The sequence below is a fragment of the Dendrobates tinctorius genome, unplaced genomic scaffold, assembly GCF_039654945.1.
Source record: "Dendrobates tinctorius isolate UK_male_01 unplaced genomic scaffold, ASM3965494v1 ptg000107l, whole genome shotgun sequence".
Lineage (NCBI taxonomy): Eukaryota > Metazoa > Chordata > Amphibia > Anura > Dendrobatidae > Dendrobates > Dendrobates tinctorius.
Genome location: NW_027361775.1, coordinates 24409170 through 24436386, shown reverse-complemented (window position 1 = coordinate 24436386; position 27217 = coordinate 24409170). Strand labels below are relative to the sequence as shown.

The 27217-nt window shown below is 44.4% G+C and overlaps 1 protein-coding gene across 3 annotated transcripts in view; it reads right to left on the bottom strand.

The window, feature by feature from the left end:
- The window catches only part of LOC141100657 (cytochrome P450 2J2-like), a 170120-nt gene that overhangs the window by 54403 nt on the left and 88500 nt on the right, over positions 1-27217 (bottom strand). For all 3 annotated transcript variants that reach the window (XM_073589275.1, XM_073589274.1, XM_073589276.1), the window contains one exon: positions 16475-16624. In XM_073589275.1, coding sequence (XP_073445376.1) covers positions 16475-16624 — 150 coding nt within the window. The remainder of the gene's footprint in view (positions 1-16474; positions 16625-27217) is intronic.

The window sequence follows — 27217 nt, the reverse complement described above, 5'->3', positions numbered from 1 at the left end:
CTTGTTCTTTCTTGGTTTGTTTTTTGAATCTCCTGACCTGGTTTTTCTTGTTCTTTCTTGGTTTGTTTTTTGAATCTCCTGACCCTAATATTTTTTTAGAGGTTTTGCGAAACATGGAGGAGGCTCTGTTATGTTCTGGGGCTGCTTTGCTGCATCTGGCACAGGATGTCTAGAATCTGTGCAGGGTACAATGAAATCTCAAGACTATCAAGAGTTTCTAGAGAGAAATGTGCTGCCCAGTGTCAGAAAGCCTGGTCTCAGTCACAGGTCTTGCAACAGGATAATGACCCAAAACACACAGCTAAAAACACCCAAGAATGGATAAGAGGAAAACACTGGAATATTCTGAAGTGGCCATCTATGAATCTGACCTAAATCCTATTGAGCATCTTTGGAAAGAGCTGAAACATACCGTCTGGAAATGGCAACCTTCGAACACGAAACAACTGGAGTAGTTTACTCTTGAGGATTGGGCCAAAATACCTGCTAAGAGGTGCAGAAGTCTCATTGACAGTTACAGGAATATTTTGATTGCAGTGATTGCCTCAAAAGGTTATGCAACAAAATATTAAGTTAAGGGTACCATCATTTCTGTCCAGGCCTATTTCATGAGCTTAATTTTTAAAAAAAATTCTATGGAAGCATGGTTGAAAAGCAATGTCTGACTTTCATTTGCTCATTTTCATAGATTTTTTATTTATTACTTCTTTTCTCACATTCATGTTATTTATTGTGACCATTGTGTGTTTTTCTGTCATTAAATGTGCGGTACCAACAATTTTGACCATATGTGTATATTATATACACACATGGTCAAAATTGGTGGTACCCCTCATTTAATGACAGACCCCTCAATGGTCACAGAAATAACTTGAATCTGACAAAAGTAATAAATAAAAATATATGTGTATATATATATATATATATATATACATACAGTATGTGTATATACAGTATATATATATATATATATATATATATAGTGTAGGGATATTGTCGGGAATCGCTCTGGTAGGCAGTGGCAGGGCCGCAGTAATAAGGCAACACTCAGGCTTAGAGTCCAACTTCAGTGGTTTAATGTCACTTTAAATAGCAGGCTAAAAGAAAGTAAAGAAAAAAACACAAATATATTCCAGCTTGGAGAACAACTGGTACCAGAATCAACCTTGCATGGGACAGGCTTAACTAAGCGGCTGCCTAGTCAGCGGCATCCGCCAGGTACCATTTCCCGGGGTTTTTTGAGTCTTGCTGCTAAAGCTTTGCAGCACGGATAGTCCAGCAAGACAAATTCAGGCTAACTCCAGCGAAGTTCCTAATATTTTCCACACACACTCACCATGTGCCAAATACCAACCTCCATTACATAGCCCATAACCCCACCCACTGGTGAGGTACACAGCACATGGGCTGATCACGTGACTGTGACATCATCGCAGGCCCTTGACTTTAGGGAAAATCCCAGCCAAACTTTATCCTGCTGGGAGAAATGTATCTCCCATCCAGCACTATACCCTTTGCTGTACCACATATCTCCCCCCTTTGTTCAACCCTAGGCGGGTGGACACATGACATACAGTGAACTCTGGACAGGGCATGTGCGTTCCCCTGTAGTCTACATGTCCAATGTTCTACTGAAAATTTGAAATTTTGCAGGGACAGAAACCACCTGATGACGCGCATTCCTCTTTAGCTTTACTCATCCACATAACAGGGGAATGATCTGTTACCAAATGAACCAAACGAAATGTTCTCCCCAGCAAATAATAGCGTAATGTCTCAAGTGCCCACTTAATGGCCAGGCACTCTCTCTCCACAATACTGTAACTGGTTTCGACTGGGGTAAGCTTACGGCTTAGGACACTAACGGGATGCTCTTCCCCCGTTAACCTCTTAAGACAGCACGGCACCGGACCCTATCTCAGAGGCATCATTCTGCACAATGAACTCTTTTGAAATCGAGTATAATCAGAACTGGTGTACAACACAGTACCAATTTTAACTTTACAAAGGCCTCCTCTATCTGATTATTCCAGCGGACCATCACAGACTTCCTCCCTTTCAAGCAGTCTGTTAAAGGTTGCAAAGTTGGGAATAAAAGGCCTATAATATCCCACTAAACCTAAAAAGGCTTTTACCTGTTTTGTTGTGAGGGAACGGGGCCAATTCTGGATTGCCTCCACTATGTTTACTTGTGGTTTGAGGAATCCTATCCCAGTGACGTAACCCAAGTACCGAGCTTCCTCCAACCCTATGGAACACTTCTTTAGGTTAGCAGTTAGCTCTGCTTGTCGCAGAGAATTTATCACTGCCTGTACTTTTGGTATGTGACTTTCCCAGTCTGTACTGTACACCACAATATTATCTAGATAGGCTGAGGCATAACAGCAATGGGGATGGAGAACAATGTCCATTAATTGCTGGAACGTCGCTGGCGCACCATGCAACCCAAAGGGTAATACTTTATACTGGAACAGCCCTTCAGGTGTTACAAAGGCCATTTTTTTCCTAGCTGCCTCTGTTAGGGGCACCTGCCAATATCCTTTTGTGAGGTCAAGAGTTGAAAAATACCGTGCCTGCCCCAACCGCTCTATCAACTCATTGACCCGGGGCATGGGGTAGGCGTTGAATTTTGAAATTTCATTAAGTTTTCTAATGTCATTACAGAACCTTAGCATCCCATCAGGCTTGGGTATTAGGACTATTGGGCTGGCCCACTCACTTTGGGACTTTTCAATGACCCCTAACTGCAGCATCGTTTTTACCTCCTCCAAGATGGCTTGCGCCGGGCCTCAGGCACCCGATACGGCTTTAGTGGGACTTTGGCCTGTGGCTCCATGACAGTGTCATGTTGGATTAGGGAGGTGCGTCCAGGGAGCTCAGAAAAAACATCTGTATTTCGGCTAACAAACTCCCGGACCTCCTGAACCTGTTTAGAAGAGACAAAGTATCTGCTATTTTGACTACAGAGAGGATTTTCTCCTGACTCCCCCAGAGGTAATGGAGCCTTCTCCACCTGAAATGCAGGCAGCGGACTATCCCCACCAATGTGGTCTCTGTCTTTCCATGGTTTAAGCAAATTAATATGGTAAACCTGTTCTGGTGTTCTCCGTCCTGGTTGGTGTACCTTGTAGTCTACTAGCCCCACCTTCTCCATAATCTCATTGGGCCCCTGCCACCTTGCAAGAAATTTGATATCTACTGTAGGCACAAGTACTAACACCCGATCCCCCGGACTAAAGGTTTTTACCCGAGCCTCCTGGTTATAGACCCAACTCTGTGACCATTGTGCTGCCTCCATATGTTTCTGGACTAATGGTAGGACTGTCTCAATTCTTTCTTGCATTTTTGCAACATGTTCTATCACTCTTTTGTGGGGGGTTGGTTGGTTCTCCCAGGCCTCTTTGGCTGTATCGAGTAAGCCCTGTGGATATCTGCCATACAATAGTTCAAAGGGCGAGAACCCCGCAGATGCCTGGGGCACATCTTGGATTGCAAACAATAAATATGGCAGTAAGAGATCCCAGTCCTTCCCATCATCTTAGCATCTTATTGAATCTTTCTACCAGACCATCTGTTTGGGGATGATAGATCGATGTGCGTAATTGTTTAACATTTAACAAGCGGCAGGGTTCCTTCATAATTTGACATAAAATGGGTTCCCTGGTCTGTAAAAATCTCTTAAGGAATTCCCACCCGCGAAAACATACCCATGAGTTCTTTTGCTATGAGCTTAGCTGATGTGTGGCGCAGCGGAATGGCCTCAGGATACCGGGTAGCATAATTTAGAACTACAAGGACGTGTTGGTGTTCCCTTGCTGACTTATTGACAGGCCCCACCAGATCCATCGACACTCTTTCAAAAGGTACCTCTATAATTGGTAAAGGCACCAAAGGACTCCAAAAGTGAGGCTGGGGACTGATTACCTGGCACACTGGACAGGAATTACAGTACCGTTTAACTGCTTCATGGACACCTAGCCAGTAAAACCGCTGCAGAATTTGGTCTAGGGTTTTCTTTTGGCCCAAATGCCCACATAGTAAATGCGCATGCGCTAAGTCCATTACCAGCCTACGATATGCCTGAGGTACCAGTAATTGTTCTACCATTTCCCCATGTATTTTCTTGACTCAATACAACAAAGCTCGGTTCAGGTCAAAGCGTGGCAACAATGTAGCTGCCCCAGGTTGTTGGGTTTCCCCATTGACAAACAGTACATTTTCCCTGGCTCTAGCCATAGTAGGGTCTCGAAGTTGCGCCGTACCAAAATTGTCACCTGATACATTTAAGTCTGACAATTCAGGTCCCGGCGACAAGTCTTCCACCTCTCCAGCCAATACTTCTATGGGAGAATTCTTCCCCCTCCTCCACCAAAGGGAAGGCTACCCCTACCGCCACTTCTTCCTCTGGCCCACCAGGTTCATGCCCTACTTCTGGAGAATGTAACCTGGTTGCCACTGGTGTCGGCAGTTGTTCAGTGGGTGGGACAAGAGTTGGCCAAAGCACAGAAAGTAAAGCAAAGTCTCTTCCAATTATCACTTCATAATGCAAATTAATCACAACCCCCACCTCGTGGCACTGCCTCCCCACTGGCATGTTTATCACCACTAGTGCGGTAGGATCGTCTTTTAGGTACCCATGTATACACAAAACCCCAATTTTCCGACCAGTATACTCGCTGGATTGTACCCAGCTGGCTCGTACCAGGGTCACGAGACTCCCTGAGTCCAGAAGGTCCACAGCCGGGGTATCCTCCACTTCAACCTTACGCAAATGTTCCATATTGGGATCCTTCGGGGTGCCCCTTGCACACATCGGTTCGGCAAAGTTTGTGTCCATGGGCTCAGCCAGGTGGGGGCAATCAGCTCTCATATGGCCTGGTTCCTGGCACCGCCAGCAGATTATGGGGCCCCGCCCCTTTCTTCCCCAGATAAGTCCTGAACGGCCTTCCTGGGCTCTGCTCGCTGAGCCAGGGGTGGAGACTTATGGAACCTTCCTGTTACCTTCCGGGGAGTCCCTCCCTGTAGCTCTATGGTAGCCGCATATCTTTCTATAAGGTCTATTATCTGAAGGGCATTAGTAGGGGATGCCTGTCTGACCCATGTTTGGAGAGAGTGGGGCAAAGCCTTCCAAAATTTATCAGTCACTATGGGGTCCAGCATGGCCTTGGGAGACAATACCTCAGGCTGCAACCACTTTTGTAACAGGGGCACAAGGTCGTAATACTGGGACCGAGCCGGCTTGGAGGGGGTAAACTCCCGCTGGTGTACCCTTTGGGCCCGGACTAACACATTTACCTCAAGACGTGCCAGTATCTCACCCTTGACGATCATGTAGTTCGCCCTTTCCTCAGTGGGTAGGTCCTGATAGGCTTTCAAAAGGTCCTGGGGCCAGAAACGGAGCAATAATTTCTGCACACTGGTCCTAGGGTAGTTTCTCCCTCTCAGCCACTCCTTCGAATGTCTCCAGGTACGTTTCAACATCGTCAGACTTCTCCATTTTGGGAACCGCTGTACGAACCACTTTCCAGACATCATGAATTCCCCGGGAATTTCCTTTTGTCTGTGCTGTCATAATGTGCTGTATCAGAAGCCGGTTGGTTTCCTGCTGCTGTTGATTAAATATCAGCTACTGCTGCGTAGCCTGCTGCTGCTGTCGCATGGCCTCCCTAAGCATTTTTACCGTGGTCTCCATTTCTGGAAAGTTCCCCACCTGGGTCTGCACCACTCTTTTCACCCAGGACATAAACTGGAGTGCAGAGCAAAAAATAAGTAAAAAACAGGCCCAGCCTCACTGCATATGCCTGCATTCTCCACCAATTGTAGGGATTTGCTCTGGTAGGCAGTGACAGGCCGCAGTAATGAGGCAACACTCAGGCTTAGAGTCCAACTTCAGTGGTTTAAGGTCACTTTAAACAGCAGGCTAACAGAAGCTGAAGAAAAACACAAATATGCTCCAGCTTAGAGAACCACTGGTCCCAGACTCACCCTTGCACGGGACGGGCTTAACTAGGTGGCTGCCCGGTCAGCGGCGTCCGCCAGGTGCCAATCCCCAGGTTGTTTTGAGTCTTGCTGCTAAAGCTTTGTCCAACAAAACAAATTCAGGCTAACTCCAGCCAAGTTCCTCCTATCTTCCACACACACTCACCATGTGCCAAACAACATCTCCATTACATAGCCCATAACCCCACCCACTGGTGAGGTACCCATCACATGGGCTAATCACGTGACCATGACATCATCGCAGGTCCTTGACATTAGGGAAAATTCCATCCAAACTTTATCCTGCTGTACATATATATATATATATATATATATATATATACACACTCACTGGCCACTTTATTAGGTACACCATGCTAGTAACGGGTTGGACCCCCTTTTGCCTTCAGAACTGCCTCAATTCTTCGTGGCAGAGATTCAACAAGGTGCTGGAAGCATTCCTCAGAGATTTTGGACCATATTGACATGATGGCATCACACAGTTGGCGCAGATTTGTCGGCTGCACATCCCTGATGCGAATCTCCCGTTCCACCACATCCCAAAGATGCTCTATTGGATTGAGATCTGGTGACTGAGGAGGCCATTTGAGTACAGTGAACTCATTGTCATGTTCAAGAAACCAATCTGAGATGATTCGAGCTTTATGACATGGCGCATTATCCTGCTGAAAGTAGCCATCAGATGCCTGTTCTTAGCTGAGAGGAGTGGTACCCAGTGTGGTCTTCTGCTGCTGTAGCCCATCTGCCTCAAAGTTCGACGCACTGTGCGTTCAGAGATGCTCTTCTGCCTACCTTGGTTGTAACGGGTGGCAATTTGAGTCACTGTTGCCTTTCTATCAGCTCGAACCAGTATGCCCATTCTCCTCTGACCTCTGGCATCAACAAGGCATTTCCGGCCACAGAACTGCCGCTCACTGGATTTTTTTTCTTTTTCGGACCATTCTCTGTAAACCCTAGAGATGGTTGTGCGTGAAAATCCCAGTAGATCAGCAGTTTCTGAAATACTCAGACCAGCCCTTCTGGCACCAACAATCTTGCCACGTTCAAAGGCACTCAAATCACCTTTCTTCCCCATACTGATGCTCGGTTTGAACTGCAGGAGATTGTCTTGACCATGTCTACATGCCTAAATGCACTGAGTTGCCGCCATGTGATTGGCTGATTAGAAATTAAGTCTTAACACACAGTTGGACAGGTGTACCTAGTAAAGTGGCCAGTGAGTGTATATATATATATATATACAGTCATATGTAAAAGTTTGGGCACCCCTATTAATGTTAACCTTTTTTCTTTATAACAATTTTGGTTTTTGCAACAGGTATTTCAGTTTCATATGTCTAATAACTGATGGACTCAGTTATATTTCTGGATTCAAATGAGGTTTATTGTACTAACAGAAAATGTGCAATCTGCATTTAAACAAAATTTGACCGGTGCAAAAGTATGGGCACCCTTATCATTTTCTTGATTTGAACACTCCTAACTACGTTTTACTGACTTCCTGAAGCACTAAATTGGTTTTGTAACCTCATTGAGCTTTGAACTTCATAGCCAGGTGTATCAAATCATGAGAAAAGGTATTTAAAGTGGCCACTTGCAAGTAGTTCTCCTATTTGATTCTCCTATGAAGAGTGGCATCATGGGCTCCTCAAAACAACTCTCAAATGATCTGAAAACAAAGATTATTCAACATAGCTTTTCAGGGGAAGGATACAAAAAGTTGTCTCAGAGATTTAACCAGTCAGTTTCCACTGTGAGGAACATAGTAAGGAAATGGAAGAACACAGGTACAGTTCTTGTTAAGCCCAGAAGTGGCAGGCCAAGAAAAATATCAGAAAGGCAGAGAAGAAGAATGGTAAGAACAGTCAAGGACAATCCACAGACCACCTCCAAAGACCTGCAGCATCATCTTGCTGCAGATGGTGTCACTGTGCATCGGTCAACAATACAGCGCATGCATAACGCCTTTTTGTATGACCAAACAACTCAATCTTTGTTTCATCAGTTCACAGGACCTTCTTCCAAAATGTAACTGGCTTGTCCAAATGTGCTTTTGCATACCTCAGGCGACTCTGTTTGTGGCGTGCTTGCAGAAACGGCTTCTTTCGCATCACTCTCCCATACAGCTTCTCCTTGTGCAAAGTGCGCTGTATTGTTGACCGATGCACAGTGACACCATCTGCAGCAAGATGATGCTGCAGGTCTTTGGAGGTGGTCTGTGGATTGTCCTTGACTGTTCTCACCATTCTTCTTCTCTGCCTTTCTGATATTTTTCTTGGCCTGCCACTTCTGGGCTTAACAAGAACTGTACCTGTGTTCTTCCATTTCCTTACTATGTTCCTCACAGTGGAAACTGACTGGTTAAATCTCTGAGACAACTTTTTGTATCCTTCCCCTGAAAAGCTATGTTGAATAATCTTTGTTTTCAGATCATTTGAGAGTTGTTTTGAGGAGCCCATGATGCCACTCTTCATAGGAGAACCAAATAGGAGAACTACTTGCAAGTGGCCACTTTAAATACCTTTTCTCATGATTTGATACACCTGGCTATGAAGTTCAAAGCTCAATGAGGTTACAAAACCAATTTAGTGCTTCAGGAAGTCAGTAAAAAGTAGTTAGGAGTGTTCAAATCAAGAAAATGATAAGGGTGCCCATACTTTTGCACCAGTCAAATTTTGTTTAAATGCAGATTGCACATTTTCTGTTAGTACAATAAACCTCATTTGAATCCAGAAATATAACTGAGTCCATCAGTTATTAGACATATGAAACTGAAATACCTGTTGCAAAAAACAAAATTGTTATAAAGAAAAAAGGTTAACATTAATAGGGGTGCCCAAACTTTTACATATGACTGTATATATATATATAGTAAGGTAGCGCTGTCATTCAAGGTTGGGGACACTCGCTTGGCAGCCAAAAAATCAGATCCGGCATGGGTTTTCCATAAAACAATCACAGTTCATGCGGTTTATTCAGGCATCACAAACCACAGCAGCAACATAAAGTTCATGTCCATAGCATAACGTTCATGACAGAGCTTCACTCTGTCCTCCCTGTGGTCACACAGGTTAGGCAACGTCCAGTGCTCCGGCTCTTCAGCCTCACAGTTATCTCACCCCATCAGGGTTACCTCATGGCTGCTTCATACTCCACACTTCAGACATCCATTCCCTCCAGGGAACTGTCAGGCACTTGCAGCCATTAACCCCTTCATGACCCAGCCTATTTTGACCTTAACGACCTGGCCATTTTTTGCAATTCTGACCAATGTCCCTTTATGAGGTAATAACTCAGGAACGCTTCAACGCATCCTAGCGATTCCGAGAATGTTTTTTCATGACATATTGGGCTTCATGTTAGTGGTAAATTTAGGTTGATAATTTTTGCGTTTATTTGTGAAAAAAATGGAAATTTGGTGAAAATTTTGAATTTTTATTCTGTTAAACCAGAGAGTTATGTGACACAAAATAGTTAATAAATAACATTTCCCACGTCTACTTTACATCAGCACAATTTTGGAAACAACTTTTTTTTCGTTAGGAAGTTATAAGGGTTAAAAGTTGACCAGCAATTTCTCATTTTTACAACAAAATTTACAAAACCATTTTTTTTAGGGACCACCTCACATTTGAAGTCACTTTGAGGGGTCTATATGGCAGAAAATACCCAAAAGTGACACCATTCTAAAAACTGCACCCCTCAAGCTACTCAAAACTACATTCAAGAAGATTATTAACCCTTCAGGTGCTTCACAGGAACTAAAGCAACATGGAATGAAAAAATGGACATTTTAATTTTTCCAACCAAAATTTTCTTTTAGCATCAATTTTTTCATTTTCACATGGGTAACAGGATAAAATGTATCCTAAAATTTGTTGGGCAATTTCTCCTGAGTACACCGATACCTCATATGTCGTCATAAATCACTGTTTGGGCGCACGGCAGGGCTCAGAAGGCAAGGGAATTCACAACAGTACCCCCTCTTGAGGGGTCACCGAACCCTCATACATGCCACCAGGCTGATCAGGATGGGCCCGGTGAAAGGCACGAATCAATCTCTTGGCTTGGATGTGAGAAGCAGGGACCCAAGAATTATCCCCCTGGCCATAACCCTTCCACTTGACTAAGTACTGAAGTCTCCGTCTAGCCAGACGAGAATCCAATATCTTCTCTACCTCATACTCCAAATTTCCCTTAACCAGTACAAGGTCAGGGGGCGCCGCCATGGGAACTACTGGCTCCACAAACCTTTTCAACAAAGATTTATGAAAAACGTTATGAATCTTAAACGTAACTGGAAGAGCCAAACGGAAAGAAACGGGGTTAAGGATTTCCAAAATCTTATAAGGTCCAATAAACCTTGGCTTGAATTTTGGAGATGCAACCTTCATGGGAATATTTTTTTAGAACAACCAAACCATATCACCCACTTTAAACCGGGGACCAATTGTCCTATGCCGGTTGGAAAACCGTTGGGCCTTTTCCTGAGAGTGGGACAACTTATCCACTGCTTGGTCCCAAATCTGCTGCATTCTCTCTACCACAGAATCCACACCTGGTCAGGCAGAAGCTTCCACCTGCCCTGAAGAAAATCGATCCTGAAACCCAAAGTTACAAAAGAAAGGGGACATCAAAGTGGCAGAACTAGCCCTATTGTTTAGCGCGAATTCGGCCAAGGGCAAAAATGAGACCCAATCATCCTGATCAGCAGATATAAAACATCTCAAGTAGGACTCCAAAGTCTGGTTTGTTCTCTCAGTCGGCCCATTGGCCTGAGGTTGAAATGCAGAGGAGAAAGACAACTGGAAACAAACTGGACCCCTCTGTCCGACACATCGTTCTCAGGAATCCCGTGCAAATGAACCACTTGTTGTAAAAACAAGGGCACTAGCTCAGAAGAAGATGGCAACTTTGGGAGTGGTACAAGATGGACCATCTTAGAAAATCTATAACAGATCACCCAAATAACAGTCATTCTCTGAGAAACAGGGAGATCAGAGATAAAAATCCATTGAGATACGGGTCCATGGCTTCCTGGGCACCGGCAGGGGCATCAACAAACCAAAAGCACGAGAACAGGGCTTAGACCGAGAACAAGTCTCACAGGACTGCACAAAATTCCTGACATCACGAGACAAGGCAGGCCACCAAAAAGACCGACTCACCAAATCTCTGGTACCAAAGATACCTGGATGACCAGCCAACGCGGAGCAATGAATTTCAGACATTATTCTTTTCCTCCACTGGTCAGGGACATACAATTTTCCCATAGGGCATCGTTCAGGTTTATCCTCCTGAATTTCCTCCAGGGCACGTCTCAAATCAGCAGAGATGGCACAAAGAACTACACCCTCATTTAGAATGGTAGTAGGCTCGGTCACATAAACAGAATCCACAAAGAAACTCCTAGAAAGGGCGTCCGCCTTAACATTCTTAGTGCCCGGAAGAAAGGAGACCACGAAATTAAAATGCGTGAAAAACAAGGTCCACCTAACCTGTCTAGGATTCAAGCGCTTGGCTGATTCAAGATAAATCAAATTCTTGTGATCGGTGAGGACCACAACTTGTTGTCTAGCTCCCTCCAACCAATGTCTCCACTCTTCAAATGCCCACTTTATGGCCAATAATTCCCGATTCCCCACATCATAGTTACGTTCAGATGGAAAAAAATTTAGAGAAAAGAAGGCACAGGGATTCATCTTAGAGGTTACCGGATCTCTTTGAAACAAAACAGCTCCTGCACCAATCTCAGAAGCATCTATTTCCACATGAAATGGGAGTGAAACATCAGGTTGCCGTAGGACTGGAGCAGAAGTGAATCTCTGCTTAAGCTCCTGAAATGCCGAGACTGCCTCTGGAGACCAATTCACCACATCAGCACACTTTTTGATCAAATCCGTCAAAGGTTTAACAATACCAGAAAAATTACTTATAAATTTACGGTAAAAATTAGCAAAACCCAAACACTTCTGAAGAGCCATTAGAGAAGTGGGCTGAACCCAATCATAAATGGCCTGTACTTTGGCCGGGTCCATTTCAATTGCAGATGGGGAGAAAATGAATCTCAAAAACGAAATCCTGTGTACACCAAAAAGACATTTCGATCCCTTAACATACAGAGTATTTTCCCTCAAAATCCGGAACACAGTCCGGACATGTTCCACATGAGAATCCCAATCACTGTAAAAAATCAAAATAACATCCAGATAAATGATCAAAAACTTATCCACAAGGTCCCGGAAAATGTCGTTCATAAAAGACTGGAAGACGGAAGGGGCATTAATGAGCCCAAAAGGCATCACCAGGTACTCAAAATGTCCCTCCGGAGTATTAAACGCCGTCTTCCATTCATCCCCGTGCTTAATGCGAATAAGATTATACGCCCCCCTGAGGTCAAGTTTGGTAAACCAACAAGCACTTTTAACTCTGGAAAATAAATCAGAACTCAGGGGTAACGGGTACTGACATTTAACAGTGATCTTGTTAAGGGAACGATAGTCAATACATGGCCTTAATGAGCCATCTTTTTTGGCCACAAAGAAAAAAGCAGCACCCAAAGGCGAAGAGGATGGTCTGATATGACCGTTCTCCAATGATTCCTTGATATAAGATCGCATAACATCATGATCAGGTACCGATGAGTTGAAAAGCCAACCCTATGGGAAATTTACAACCGGGCATTAACTCAATTGTGCAGTCATAACTCCTATGAGGAGGCAAAGACGCAGACTTACTCTCACTAAATACATTAGAAAAATCAGCCAAATAGTCAGGAACGTCTTTAGACTGGGGAGAGGTGGAGAAAACAGGAGTGTCACTAAGAACACATTGACAACCCCAACTCACCACAAACAGAAATTTCCAATCCAAAATAGGATTATGAGTTTGCAACCAAGGAAAACCCAGTACAATAGTATCATATAAATTGTGCAACACCAAAAATGTACAATTCTCTTGATGGTCCGGGGCGACCCGAATTATTACCTTGGTCCAAAACTGGGGTTTATTCTTCGCCAAAGGGGTAGCATCAATCCCCCTAAAGGGAATAGAGGTTCTCAGGGGCACCATGGGGAAACCACAACGTTTGGCAAAGTCAAGATCCATCAGATTCAAGGCTGCTCCTGAATCAACAAAGGCCTTAGCAGAAAATGTAGACAAGGAGCAGATCAAGGTAACTGCCAACAGGAACTTAGGCTGTACATTGCCCACCGCAAATGCGTGAGCAAACCGTTTTTCTCGTTTAGGGCAGACAGAAACAACATGAGACGTTCCCACAAAAGAAACATAACTTATTACGCCTTCTGAACTTTAGACGTTGCGCCCTAGACAAAACCCTATCACATTGCATTTGATGTGCCTAAACAGTGGTAATCTCTGACAAGTGACCCTATTTTGGAAACTAGACCCCATAAGGAACTTATCTAGAGGTGTGGTGAGCACTTTGAACCCCCAAGTGTTTCATTAAAGTTTATAATGCCCGTGTCATGTGTAGCTGGATACACCGCCTCCAGCAGGGCGAATTTAGCGAATGACACGTGTACCTGGATACACCACCTCCAGCAGGGCGAATTTAGACAGAGTAAAGGAGAACACCGGGGAAACCGTTACAGTGGTGGGCCCTGCAATAGGGAACGGGGAAGTGGAGACCTCCTGCACTCCCCTGAGGCAGTGTCCTTAAACTCCTAACGATCCCTATACAGGTTCCTCACCTGTCGCCGAGCTGGATACTTCAATTCCTAGCTCGCCCTGCACCTATCCCTTCCTAGTTAACTGGATAGTGCAGAAACTAATCCCACCACTATACTAATACACACAAAGAAAATACAAAAACAGGGAAAAACACGACTTAGCTTTGCTCTGTTGCTATTGTTCCCAGCAACAGAGTACGGCACTCAAATTCAGCTTTCACCTGAAGCTATTACACCAAAGCTCTGGCTGAGCTGCAAGGAACTCCTCTCTCTAGCATCTTCCTTCACCAAACTTGGTTGGAAATGACCAATATCACCAACAGTGACTGAGACCACCTGCCACTCCTTTATAGGTAGGAGCCAGGGTATCACACCTGCTTGGTAATTATGTGTAATAACGCTAACGGCCACCGGGGGCAAAACTAGAACTAAAGCAACTACAGTGTAATAACGCTAGCGGCCACCGGGGGCAAAACTAGAACTAAAGCAACTACAGTGTAATAATGCTAGCGGCCACCGGGGGCAAAACTAGAACTAAAGAAACTACAGTGTAATAACCCTAGCGGCCACCGGGGGCAAAACTAACTTTAAGCCAACAGCTTAAAGGGAAAAAAAAAGGTTATTTGTGCAAAATCTGTCACAATCTAACCTGGATCATGACAGCCCGGGCATGAAAAAAAAATATTTTTTCTTCCACGAAAACGATTTTTTTAGTTCCCAATTTTTTTCTTTCCAAGGGTAACAGGAGAAATTGGACCCTAAAAGTTGTTGTCCAATTTGACCTTAGTACACTGGTACCTCATACTGTATGTGGGAGAAAACTGCTGTTTGGGTACACGTTGGGGCTCAGAAAGGAAGTAGTGACATTTTGGAATGCAGACTTTGATGGAATGGTCTGCGGGCTTCATGTTCCGTTTGCAGAGCCCCTGATGTGCCTAAACAGTAAAAGAAAAAAATCACAAGTGACATAATTTTGGAAACTAGACGCCCAAGGAACTTACTGTATCTAGATGTGCCCCCTTTTGGAATTAATCTACTGTTTCCTGTAAATCAAAGTAAATTAGTAGTGCATGGAGGTGTGGTACAATTTGCAGCAATCTTTTATACACAGGCCAGGTTTTTCAGGGCAGGTGTCGCATTCATAAATGGTGTTCTTGCGTATTCCCCTTTTTTGTGCCTAACCTCTTTTTCCAGTTTGCGTTCACTGCTGGGAAATGCGTTGAGAATTGCCATTTGTACGATGTGCATGGCCAGCTTTTTGTACCACACCTTAGCCTTTCTCAAAGCACTGTATGGATGGAGGAGTTATTTGGAGAGATCAACGCCCCTCATGTTTTTGTTGTTCCCCTGTACACCGTTTGGTTTGCAGACCTGTGTAGAGTACCTCGTACAGTGCTGAGGGCGCTGCCATCACTGTGTATGGTGGTCAAGAGAAGGACATCCCTCTTGTCCTTGTACTTGACCACCAGCAGGTGATCGCTACATTGGACTCAGCTGTCACCCCTTCTGAGCATCTGCCCAAGTATCATTTTCGGGATGCCTCTCTGATTTTTGTGGACAGTACCGCTGGCTGCTGTACCTCGCGCAGAGAGGGATTTGTAGAGTGGGATGCTGGTATAAAAGTTATCGGTGTAGAGGTGATAACCTTTATCCAGCAGTGGGTGCACCAAATTCCACACAATTTTCCTACTCACTTCCAGGACAGGAGGAAAATTCAGGGGGTTCAATCCTGGTGTTCTTTCCTCTGTAAACTCTAAACCTGTGGGTGTACCCTGAAGTACTCTCACACAGCTTATAGAATTTGAATGAATGAAGAGAGATCGGGCAGGGATCAGGGATCAACACTTACGGTTGTAGTCTCTCTTCCTTCTTCTGTCTTCTTTCTTCAGCAGGGATTGTAGTGTTACAGGCTTCTGTAGCACCACAAGCCCAGCACAGGAGGAGATTTGGCAGTGTGACCGCTCTGCAGGAATTCTCAGCTAGTGTGAGGACCTGCAGAGCTGTCACAGAGAGGTCAGAGACAGGTCACAGAGTGGTCATACCGCTGATGTGACCTGTCATTGGTGGGATCGATGTGATCGTCGAGTGTCCAATTTAAGAGGTTTTTGCCGATGCCTGGAGTTGCCAGGCACCGGCCTAGGATCGAGTACATCGGTACTCGACCCTAGGCTGTGACTTCACTGTTTCGGCCATTGAGATAGGCTGTGATTGGCTGTTCAGAATTGAACAGCCAATCACAGCATTCGTGAGCCCGGGTGGACAGGGACAGGTAAGATGGCACCGGAATTTTAATGCGATCACCGTGACTTAAGTCGCAGTGTTGCACTAAAGGGCATGACGTACTATTCCGTCCATGGTCAGACAGGCCCAAGTCACATGGACGGAATAGTACGTCGGATGTCAAAGAGCATTTAATAGTTTTGATGGTAAAGAAGCCTAGCCACTTACGGAGATTCAAATTTTTTTTGTCCAGATAGAGGAAGTGCCTTCTTGTCTTGTGAGTGGGTTTACATGAAACCGTTTTTAATCATATTTTTAATGGGACATTTATGTACTTGAACAAGTTAAGCATGATCCTCTTAATTTACATTGGATAAATAGTTATTTTCATCACTGCAGATGTGGAGATCTGAATATGATTTCTTTTTTCGTCTGGATCTTATTATGAAACATATGGAGCAATCTCACCATTCCATAGCTCCCACACAACATGCTATGTATGTCACATGTCACTAGGGATTGACAAGTTTTTGCATAAACTAGAAAAATATCAAATGAATTACCTTTCTGAGAAACAAATACTTCCACCAGATGACAAGCTTCTTTTTTGATTCTCCATTCTAGACCCTTCTTGCCGAAGCCAAGGTTGCGCAGAATTTTTAGGCCAAGGCGCCTCTGTAGTTTCCAGTTGTGTCCGTTGGAGAAAATGATTCCTATAAGTAAATAATCACATTTTTTTTTGTTTTATTTGCTGGGACATTATCTAATAAAATTCTTGTGCTTATGGAAGCGAGGAAAACCTAACATAGGTTTTATTAGAAAATTACATGGAGGACTATACTTGTGTATTTTGTTTTAACCCCTTAACCCCCGGAGATATTTTTGTTTTTACGTTTTCGTTTTTTGCTTCCCTTCTTCCTAGAGCATTAACTTTTTTATTTTTCGGTTAATATGACCATGTGGGGGCTTGTTTTTTGCTCGACGAGTTGTACTTTTGAAAGACACCATTGGTTTTACCATGTTGTGTACTAGAAAATGAGAAAAAATTCCAAGTGCGGTGAAATTGCAAAAAAGTACTATCCCACAGATGTTTTTAGCTTTGCTTTTACTGTGTTCACTAAATGTTAAAACTGACCTTCCATTCTGATTCTCCAGGTCATTACAAGTTCATAGACTCCAAACATGTCTAGGTTCTTTTTTATCTAAGTGGTGAAAAAAAAAATCCAAATTTTGTAAAATAAAAAATTAAAATTGCGCCGATACCCACAGCGTCTCCATTTTTTGTGATCTCAGGTTAGGTGAGGGCTTATTTTTTGCGTGCCGAGCTTATGTTTTTATTGATACCATTTTGGTGCAGATACGATCTTTTGATCACTCGCTTTTGCACTTTTGTGACTAACAAAATGTAATTCCAGCATTTTGACTTTTTTTCTTGTTACGCCACTTAGCGATTGGGTTAATTCTTTTTTATATTGATAGATCGGGCAATTCTGAACACGACGATACCAAATATGTGTTTTTTTTATTATTGTTTTATTTTGAAGGGGGCGAAAGAGGGGTGATTTGAATTTATGTTTACTTTTGGCATGCTTCAATAGTCTTCTTGGGAGATCAGAAGCTGCCATAACCCGATCGCCTCTGCTACATATAGGCGATGATCAGATCGCCTGTATGTAGCAGAATTGCTGACTTGCAACCACTGGGCGCCACTCATAGCAATCCGGCAGTGAACCAAAGAGGTCTGCTGGAGACTTCTGGTTGTCATGACAACCCATCGGCGACCCGCGGTCATGTGACTCCGGCGCCGATAGGTGGGATTTCCGGCACGCTTGATGGAAGTGTGTGCTAAATGCCACTGTCAGAGTTTGACACCAGCATTTAACTAGTTAACAGCTGCCGGTAAATCGCAATTCCACCCGCGGCTGACATGTGCCGGAAAAAATGTGGGCTCAGTGCCAGAGCCCACATCAGCTGACTCAACTGACATGTGCCGGAAAAAATGTGGGCTCAGTGCCAGAGCCCACATCAGCTGACTCAACTGACATGTGCCGGAAAAAATGTGGGCTCAGTGCCAAAGCCCACATCAGCGGGAGGGTGTCCAACATCGGCGTACTATTACGCTCGATGTCAGAAAGGGGTTAATTATTAGAGAAAACTAATACATTTTTTTGCATGTTCACATTGTAATGAGCTTAAGTAATATTATGAATTGCAGCTCAGTGTTACATGTCTAAATAAAATATTGGAGAAAGAGAAACCAATCACAAACTAAAATGTTTCTATACTAATGCACAAAGCATGGGCAACAAACAAGGAGAATTGGAACTACTAACACAGGAAAAGAAATATGATGTCATTGGAATCACTGAAACTTGGTGGGACAATACACATGATTGGAATACAAGACAAGAAGGATACAACTTATTTGCAAGAAACAGACTTGATAAACGAGGAGGAGGTGTCGCATTGTATGTTAGAAATGCGTATATCTGCACAGAGATTGAAACTTCAGAGACTGGGAGTTCTGTGGAAACTGTTTGGGTAAGAATACAAGGACAGAACAATGGAAAGGACACCATTATAGGCATTTACTACAGGCCGCCTGTGCAAGCTGAAGAAATGGATGAACTCTTTATTCATCAAATGGCCAAGTTCTCCAAAAAATATGACATAGTTGTCATGGTAGATTTCAACTATCCAGACATTTGTTGGGAATCTCTCTCAGGCAAAACTAACAGGTCAAGGAAATTCTTATCATCTCTTGCTGACAACTTTATCTTCCAAACGGTAGGGGAGAAAACAAGGGGAACTGCTACCTTGGATCTAATCCTTATAAAAAGGGAGGAAATGGTTGAGGTGGTAAAAGTGGCTGGGACCCTAGGAGGTAGCGACCATACTATTTTAGAATTTTGGATAACTAGAGGAGGAAGACCTGTGAAGACTCAGACGTCAAGGTTAGATTTCAGAAAGGCAGATTTTAAGGGATTCAGAAAGAGAATTGGAGGGATCCAATGGCTGGATATCCTTAAAGACAAAAATGTCCAGGAAGGATGGGAAATCTTGAAAAATGAAATTCTCAAAGCACAATTGTTAACAATTCCGAAAAGAGGGAAGAATAGGAAGCATTTAAGGAAGCCAGGATGGATGAACACAGAACTTAAGCACATGCTAAAAAGGAAGAAAAAAATGTTTATAAAATGGAAAGAGGGAGGCATATCTAAAGAAGAATATAATGCTGTCTACAGAACCTGCAGTGCACAAATCAGATTATCTAAAGCTGACAATGAATTGAGGCTTGCAAGAGATGTCAAAAGCAATAATAAAGGATTTTGGGGATATGTCAAAAGTAAAAGAAAAGTCAAAGATGCTATAGGATTTTTACAGGATGAAAATGATGAAATGGTAAGACAGGATGTTGAGAAGGCCGAACTTTTAAATTCCTATTTTGCATCTGTTTTCTCTCAGAAAGGAAATGTAACATCAACTGTTCTATTAAGGGAATAGAAGAATCCAGGATATCTATAAACAGAAAGATAGTGAGGAAACACTTAGCTAACCTAAATGAATTCAAGTCTCCAGGTCCAGATGAATTACACCCCAGAGTACTGAAGGAGATAGCAGAAGAAATTTTTGAACCCCTCTCCATAATCTTTGAAAATTCTTGGAGAACAGGAGAAGTCCCAGGAGACTGGAGAAGAGCAAATGTTGTTCCTATCTTCAAAAAGGGGAAGACGGTGGACCCAGGCAACTATAGGCCGGTGAGTCTGACTTCCATACCAGGAAAGATCTTTGAACAAATTATTAAACAACATGTATGTCAGTACCTGGATAAGAATGAAGTGATTAAACAGAGTCAGCATGGGTTTGTAACTAATAAGTCATGTCAGACTAACTTAATTTCCTTATATGACGGAATCACTGATTGGGTGGATCAAGGAAATGCTGTAGATATAGTATATGTTGACTTCAGCAAAGCATTTGACAAAGTATCTCATACAATCCTTATTGAAAAAATGACTAAGTATGGAATGGACAAGGCAACTGTTAGGTGGATTCATAACTGGCTTAGTGATTGGACCCAAAGAGTGGTCGTAAATGGCTGCACATCCAGTTGGAAGAATGTCTCAAGTGGGGTACCACAGGGCTCTGTCCTGGGCCCTGTATTGTTCAACATCTTTATCAACGATTTAGAACAAGGAATTGAGGGTAAACTGATTAAATTTGCTGATGACACAAAGCTAGGAGGGATAGCTAATACTAGAGAAGAGAGAGAGAGGATTCAAAAAGATATAAATAAACTGGAGAAGTGGGCAGCAACTAACAGAATGGTTTTTAACAGGGAAAAATGCAAAGTACTACATCTGGGCAATAAAAATGAAAAAAGCATATACAGAATGGGAGGAATAGGCCTAAGCAACAGCACATGTGAAAAAGACTTGGGTATACTAATAGATCACAGACTGAATATGAGTCAACAGTGTGATGCAGCAGCAAAAAAGGCAAATGCAATTCTAGGATGTATTAACAGAAGCATACAGTCTAGATCACGTGAAGTCATTATTTCCCTCTACTCCTCTTTGGTCAGACCTCATTTGGAATATTGTGTCCAGTTTTGGGCACCACATTTTAAAAAAGACATCAACAAACTGGAGCAAGTTCAGAAAAGAGCAACCAGAATGGTGACCGGTCTGCAAACCCTGTCTTATGAGGAAAGGTTGCAGGATTTGGGATTGTTTAGTTTGCAAAAGAGAAGACTGAGAGGAGACTTAATAGCTGTCTACAAATATCTAAAGGGCTGTCACATTGTAGAAGGATCAACTTTATTCTCATTTGCACAAGGAAAGACTAGAAGCAATGGGATGAAACTGAATGGGAGGAGACAGATTAGATATTAGAAAAAACTTTTTGACAGTTAGAGTGATTAATGAGTGGAACAAGCTGCCACGAGAAGTGGTGAGTTCTCCTTCAATGGAAGTTTTCAAACAGAGGCTGGACAGACATCTGACTGGGATGATTTAGCGAATCCTGCTTTGAGCAGGGGGTTGGACCAGATGGCCCCGGAGGTCCCTTCCAACTCTACGATTCTATGATTCTAATTAGGCTGACTTCATATGTTAAGTTTGTCACATTCATATTTTGGCTCAAATTCTACACAGAGTAAGAAATGAAGGCTACGAACACCTTCAATGTAGAACAAAATTGTTTTTAGCAAAGTTAATGGCTACCTTTAGTTGATAAAATTGCAGTATGTTTCAGTTTGCAATCTTTATTAATTTTCACATGCCCTGATATACAGTTTGAAGACTAATCCAAGTTTCAGATTTTAATCTTGTGGGAGTGTCTCTCCCTGTAATATAGGCTGGATATTAGGTCTGTGTGCATCCAGGGTGCTATAATTTTCACTTGTAGTATCATATATCTTATAATACACTTTCTTTCATGTACCAGTACAACTTCATTACTGTACTTTTTGCTCCATGTGCTTTCATTCTTGTCAATAGCCTGTTTGCCCTATAATTTTAGATATTGTCCCCTTAGCAGATCTGTCTAGAACCTTCTGCTATCTAACATTGAGAGAAAAGAGGAGGGAGCAGTCTGAGCAATCAAAGGCAGGTGCTAGAGCCTATGATGGATTTGCATCAGTTTTGTACTCCGTTAAATTAACTGTCAGACACTCTGATATAGCAAAATTGTAGAAAATTTTTAGAAAAACTATTTACAAAGTTGCTGACGTTCGCGATTAGTAAGCAAATAAAGAACAAAAAATCTTTTTAAGGTGTACATAGCTTTTATAGTTCTAAAAGCTGGAATCTGTTGGTAAAGTCATTAAAGAGGTTGTCTGGTCTTATGCTAAAAATGTGAATCTTCATTTTGTGGCTGCAGACTTCTGAATCATAACAGTGAGCAGGCAAGTATTTGCATACTTTCGGCCACATTCCAACTAAACATGCACAGCCTTGCTAAACACAAGTGAATTGAGTGAATGCTGAGCATGTCTGGTTGGAATATATCCAGAATCAGATAACTGCCCACCCTTGGAAATGGTACTGGAGAATCCCGACAGTGTGCGGTGCACATGCTATTCAGGTTCACAAGTTGGCAGTCACGTAGGGTGATTGCGGGACTTTTAGTGCAGTTACATTTGTTGAAGGTATAGCATGCAATTTCATTTTTCATAAAGTGCTGACAACAGTTTGATTGCTCTACCTCTAATGCATGGACCCTGATATTAATGTAGTGGTGTTGGGCAGGCTTGAGCTGCAAACTCTGTCTTTCTGACACTTGGTTGGTACCACCACTACAAAGATACCTAAGGCTGGTTTCACATTAGCGTTTTTTTTGCTCAGCGCATCGCGCTCGTCCATGCGCCTGCGTCATGCGTACCTATGTTTAACATGGCGTGCGCATGGTCTTGCGTTTGCACGCGTTTGTATGAGTTTTCGTGCCCATGCGTTTTTCAAGGTATGCGCCTAGGCACGCCAGACGCAACCTGTTGCATTTTTGGGTCCGCCGAAAGGCGTCATAAAACACATGCGTATGGAATGCGACAAAATAACGCATTACAGTCTATGGGAATGCAAGCGTGCGCATGGACATGTGTTTGTCTGCGTTTTCGTGCGCATGCGTTTTTGGCGTAAACATGTGTAGACACTGGTTTTAACCCCTAGAGAACGAATGCGCATAAAAAAAGCAAACGCATGCAAAAACGCATGATGCGGTTTTTGCATGCGTTTCTATTGCGCACGATGCGCTGCGCAAAAAAACGATAATGTGAAAATAGCCTAAGTGGTCAGTTAGAACAGGTACTTGTAGCTTTGCAGTGATTCTTCTATCATTACATAGCCCATCGCCACTGACCGTAAGGGTAGGAGATCTTGATATTGCCTTTCAAGGCCTGATGTTCTCCAGTTCTTGCCAGATTGCATTTTCTGCACCTTCTAGAAACTTTGTGGTTGACCTTCTGCTGCTTACGATGATAATGGAGTTTCTATAAAAAGTTGAATATCTTTGGAGGTCAAATATGTCTTTTCTTCCCATTGATTCATAGGAAAAAAAGGACACGGCTGTGTTTTCACTTCTTTCACTGGTAGCAAATTTTGGCAGGTGGAACCTATTTTGTTGGTAACGTCAACTGTAAATACAACTCAGCTACACAAATTGCCATCATGTAGCATTGCCTGAGAGAATATGGTGTCAGTCTCACTCTCTTCTAGGCTTAGCCGAACCCCCTCTAGGAGTCATTGCTTCATGGTATTGGGTCACCCTTGCACGCCCAGGGCAGCGGGGTACTCGTACCAGGCCGGTGTCAAGGTGGGAATGTGTCACAGCAGCGGTGACCCGATCCGTGGCCCTGGGCGACCAATATCAATGGCGGTGATGTTAATGGTGTTAAAGTTTATTAGAATAGTTTGTGACGCCACCCGTGGTGTTTGGCAAGTAAGATGTTGAGCCAACGCTGCATGCAGATCCGCTGGGACTGATGGTGTGATGCAGCAAAGATGGTGTAGCTCCCCACAGGTGGAGCTGTAGTCCCAGGGTAGTGTAGGTGCAATGGATGAGGAGAGGCACAGGATGGTATAGATGCTGGTACGCAGGTGTAGTGGTGCGGGAATAACTGGAGGACACCCGAGTATGCGGTTCCAAAGCTTTACTCACTGTTTGCAGTTCACTCAACTGCCTGCCTCCGTACCATGTTCTCCAGGTCAGGGCTCCAGCCAACCTCCAGGCAGGATAGGATTCTCCCTTCCACACTCCGCCAACATGTACCTTACTGAACGACTCCTCCAATGCGCCTTTAGGTGCAAAGCACTCCAGTACTTAGTTACCCTGGAATGCCTCTCTCTAGGTGTTCCTAGTCTTTACTTATATGACAGACAGCTGTAGCCTGCTTCGGGGTCTCCTCACTGCGTCCCGGCTCTCTATTCAGTTCCTGTTGTGTCCCAAGTCTATGATGGGAGCAAGGCGTTAGCGGCTCACTACTCCTCCGGTGTCTGTTGCCGGACATAAAGATCCAATCAACCTCGGGGACCGGGCCCAGGCCTTTGCGCTCTCTGGACTGGAAGGGTTCTCTATCTTTCTTCAACCAGCTTCCCACCGTCCTTCTATTCTCCTTCGTTCCTATCTGTTCTATCTCTCTTATGGAATCTGTAATCTCCAGTCTATGTCTCTTTCTCCTTCTCTTCCTTCCCTAGGGAGCTCGTTCCACTAAGACCAGTCCTCAGCCTCTCCTGACTGACTGCCTTCCTCCGCCTCTCCTGACTGACTGCCTTCCTCCGCCTTGAGCTCCTCTCAGGCTGACCTGCTGTCAGCCTGCTCTCTCTCTCAGACCCTCGTCTGACTGCCCTCCTTCTCTGGGACTCACCCCAGACTGACCTGAAATCCTACACCTTCCCTCTCTTTTATATCAAACTCCACCCGCCTCCCCAGCACCTCTCGTGTTACGAAGCCAGGGACCACGAAAGTCACCCTATGACCTTTCCAGCATAAAGCATGGATGGGTCCCTGCTGAACTATCCTGTGTGTGGGGTGCAGGTGTTGTAATGCGGAAAGGAGTTCCCAGCCTACCTGGATTGTGGGGCACTACACCTTAGGAGAAGGTGCAGTACCTCTGTGGTGACTGAAGCCTCAGGGGCGCCACAGTATCAATTTGTCCTTTGCGCTTTATCCTCAGTGATCTATATGGTTTCTTGACCTCTGGTGGTCACCCCACTCAATCTCAGTTTCTCACCTGTGGTATATTTGCATGATATTGGGAGTAGAGATGAGCGAATATTTCAACATTCAGTTCGGATTACGTTCGCCGAATTTGCAATATTCGCCAATTAATTTGTCGAATGTTCACTGAACATTACCAAACGTCATTCACGTCAATGGGAGGCAAAAACAAATGGATGCACAACACCTTATAACAGCCCCAAATGCTGCCAAAACACATCAAATGAGGGACAGACACCAGGAAAGTGGCCTCAATTCACCCACAGTACAGATTTTAGCATGGCACTGCAGTAATCAGCTAAGCACGAGGTATCAGGGTCTGGGACAGCATTTAAAGCTTTCTATTGAACATCACAGTAAGACAAGATGGGTGAGGGATCGGTGTAGGGCCCCTTTGCTGGGAGCCTTGATACCACATGCTGAGCCGCAGTCAAGTGGCACAAATATCAGTTTTGTAGACTACCATTGTCAGAAAAATTGTTAGGAGTCAGATTTCTGCGGTTACTATGCAGGAATCCAGACTCTCACATTCTGCAGTCTCCTGCGCTTTATCTACTGCAGGAGAGATTGCAGAGGAGATTGCCTTGCAGCAAATCTCTCCAGAGGCTAAATTCTTCCATCTGCCTTCTGAGCATGCTCATGAAACAATCTTCCATTGGAGATCGGGAGTTGTGGTGCCCCTGAGGCTCAGTCGCCACAGAGGTACTGCACCTTCTCCTAAGGTGTAGTGCCCCACCAACTAGGTAGGTTGGGAACTCCTTTCCACACTCCAACACCTGCATCCCACACACAGGATAGTTCAGTAGGTCCACCTAGCAGCTTCAGGCTGGGGGTAGCAGAGCACCCTTCGTGGAACCCTGCTTCGTAACACGAGATGTGCTGAGAGGTGGGTGGAGTTAGTATAAAAGAGAGGGAAAGTGGAGGATAGTAGGTCAGTCTGACGGGAGGTCAGGCGAGAGGAGTTCAGTTCTGAAGTTAGTTTTGAGTTCAGTTTGAGTTCAGTTTAGAAAGAGTGCTGCAGCTGCCTCAGTGATCTGAGCCAGCTGGCACGGGAAAGAGAAGAGAAGGAGAAAGACGTAGACCTGCAACCTAAGCTTCCATAAGATGGAGAAGGAACAGCACGGAACGAAGGAGTAGGAGAACAGAGAGGAGTTGTGGGTTGGAAGAGGAACCCTGCCTATAGGTTCTCAGCGCAAGGCCGGGGCCCGGTCCCCGAGGTTGTATGGACACTTATGGTTCTGCAGCAGACACCGGTGGAGTAGTTGGCTGTAAATGCACTCCTCCCATCCAAGACTTGGGACACAACAGCAACCGATTCGCGAGCCAGGACTCTGAGAGGAGTCCCCGATAGAGGCTACCGCTGTCTGTCATACAAGTAAGGTTCTAGGAACATCTGACAGGAGGAATTCCAGAGAACTACGGTACTGGAGCTCTTCACATTAAAAGGCGCAATAGAGGAGTCGTTCAGGAAAGGCACATGTTGGCAGAGTGTTGGAGAGGAGAACCCTGACTTGCCCGGGAGGTTGATTGAGTATCTACCCTGGAGGACACGGCACGGAGGCAGGCACCAGTGGGTACCACGAACTGTGAGTAAAGCTTTGAAACTACAAGCCCTGGTGTCCTCCATTCATTCGTCGCTAACACCTTCAGCACCGCTACATCTGGGTACCAGCATCTATACCATCCTGCGCCTCTCCTCATCCATTGCACCCACACTGCCCTAGGACTACAGCTCCACCTGTGGGGAGCTACACCCTCTTTGCTGCACCACACCATCAGTCCCAGTGGCTCTGCATGCAGCGTTGGCTCAACATCTTACTTGCCAAACACTATGGGTGGCGTCACAAACTATTCAACTAAGCTATAACACTATTGACATCATCGCCATTGATATTGGGCGCCCAGGGCCACGGACCGGGTCACCGCTGCTGTGACACATCCCCCTGACACCGGCCCGGTACCGAGTACCCCGCTGCCCTGGGTGTGAGGGGCGACCCAGAGTCATGTGCTCAGGTCCCGCTCCAGATCTCATTGGTCCATCTCGGAGATCTGGAAGCTCCCGGAAGGTCCCGGCTGCTATAAAAGGCGCCCATGGCTGTTCCGCCATGCGCTAGTATAGTCATACTTGCTGCTGTGTGAATGAGGATGGATGCATGATCTGGTGAATGACTCATTTGAAACCCCTACCCTTTGATAATACGCTTATGTGAGGGATTGAGTTATTGCCAGTGCCAGCGCGCTATAGCTCCATAGCCACAGCTACTAGCGTCCGACATTGCGCGTGCAAGCCTGTTCACATTTCCAAAAATTATTGGCAGACACCACAAAAGTGGCAACAACTTCACCACAGTAGAAATAGTATAATAGGGACCGACAGTTCTTCCACTACCCCCAATGCAACATAGCGGTGTCGTTGAGCGGCAGTATCCACGCCGCGCTGCAGTAGCAGCCCTCTTGAGCGTTCGCGGCTGCGACGCTATACAGACGGACACACACGGTAGGTCTAGAAGGACTTAGTGCCGCCATCTTGGGCTACTCCTGTGACCATATACCGTGAGTGATATTTCTCTGAGTTCCTGTGACCCTAACAG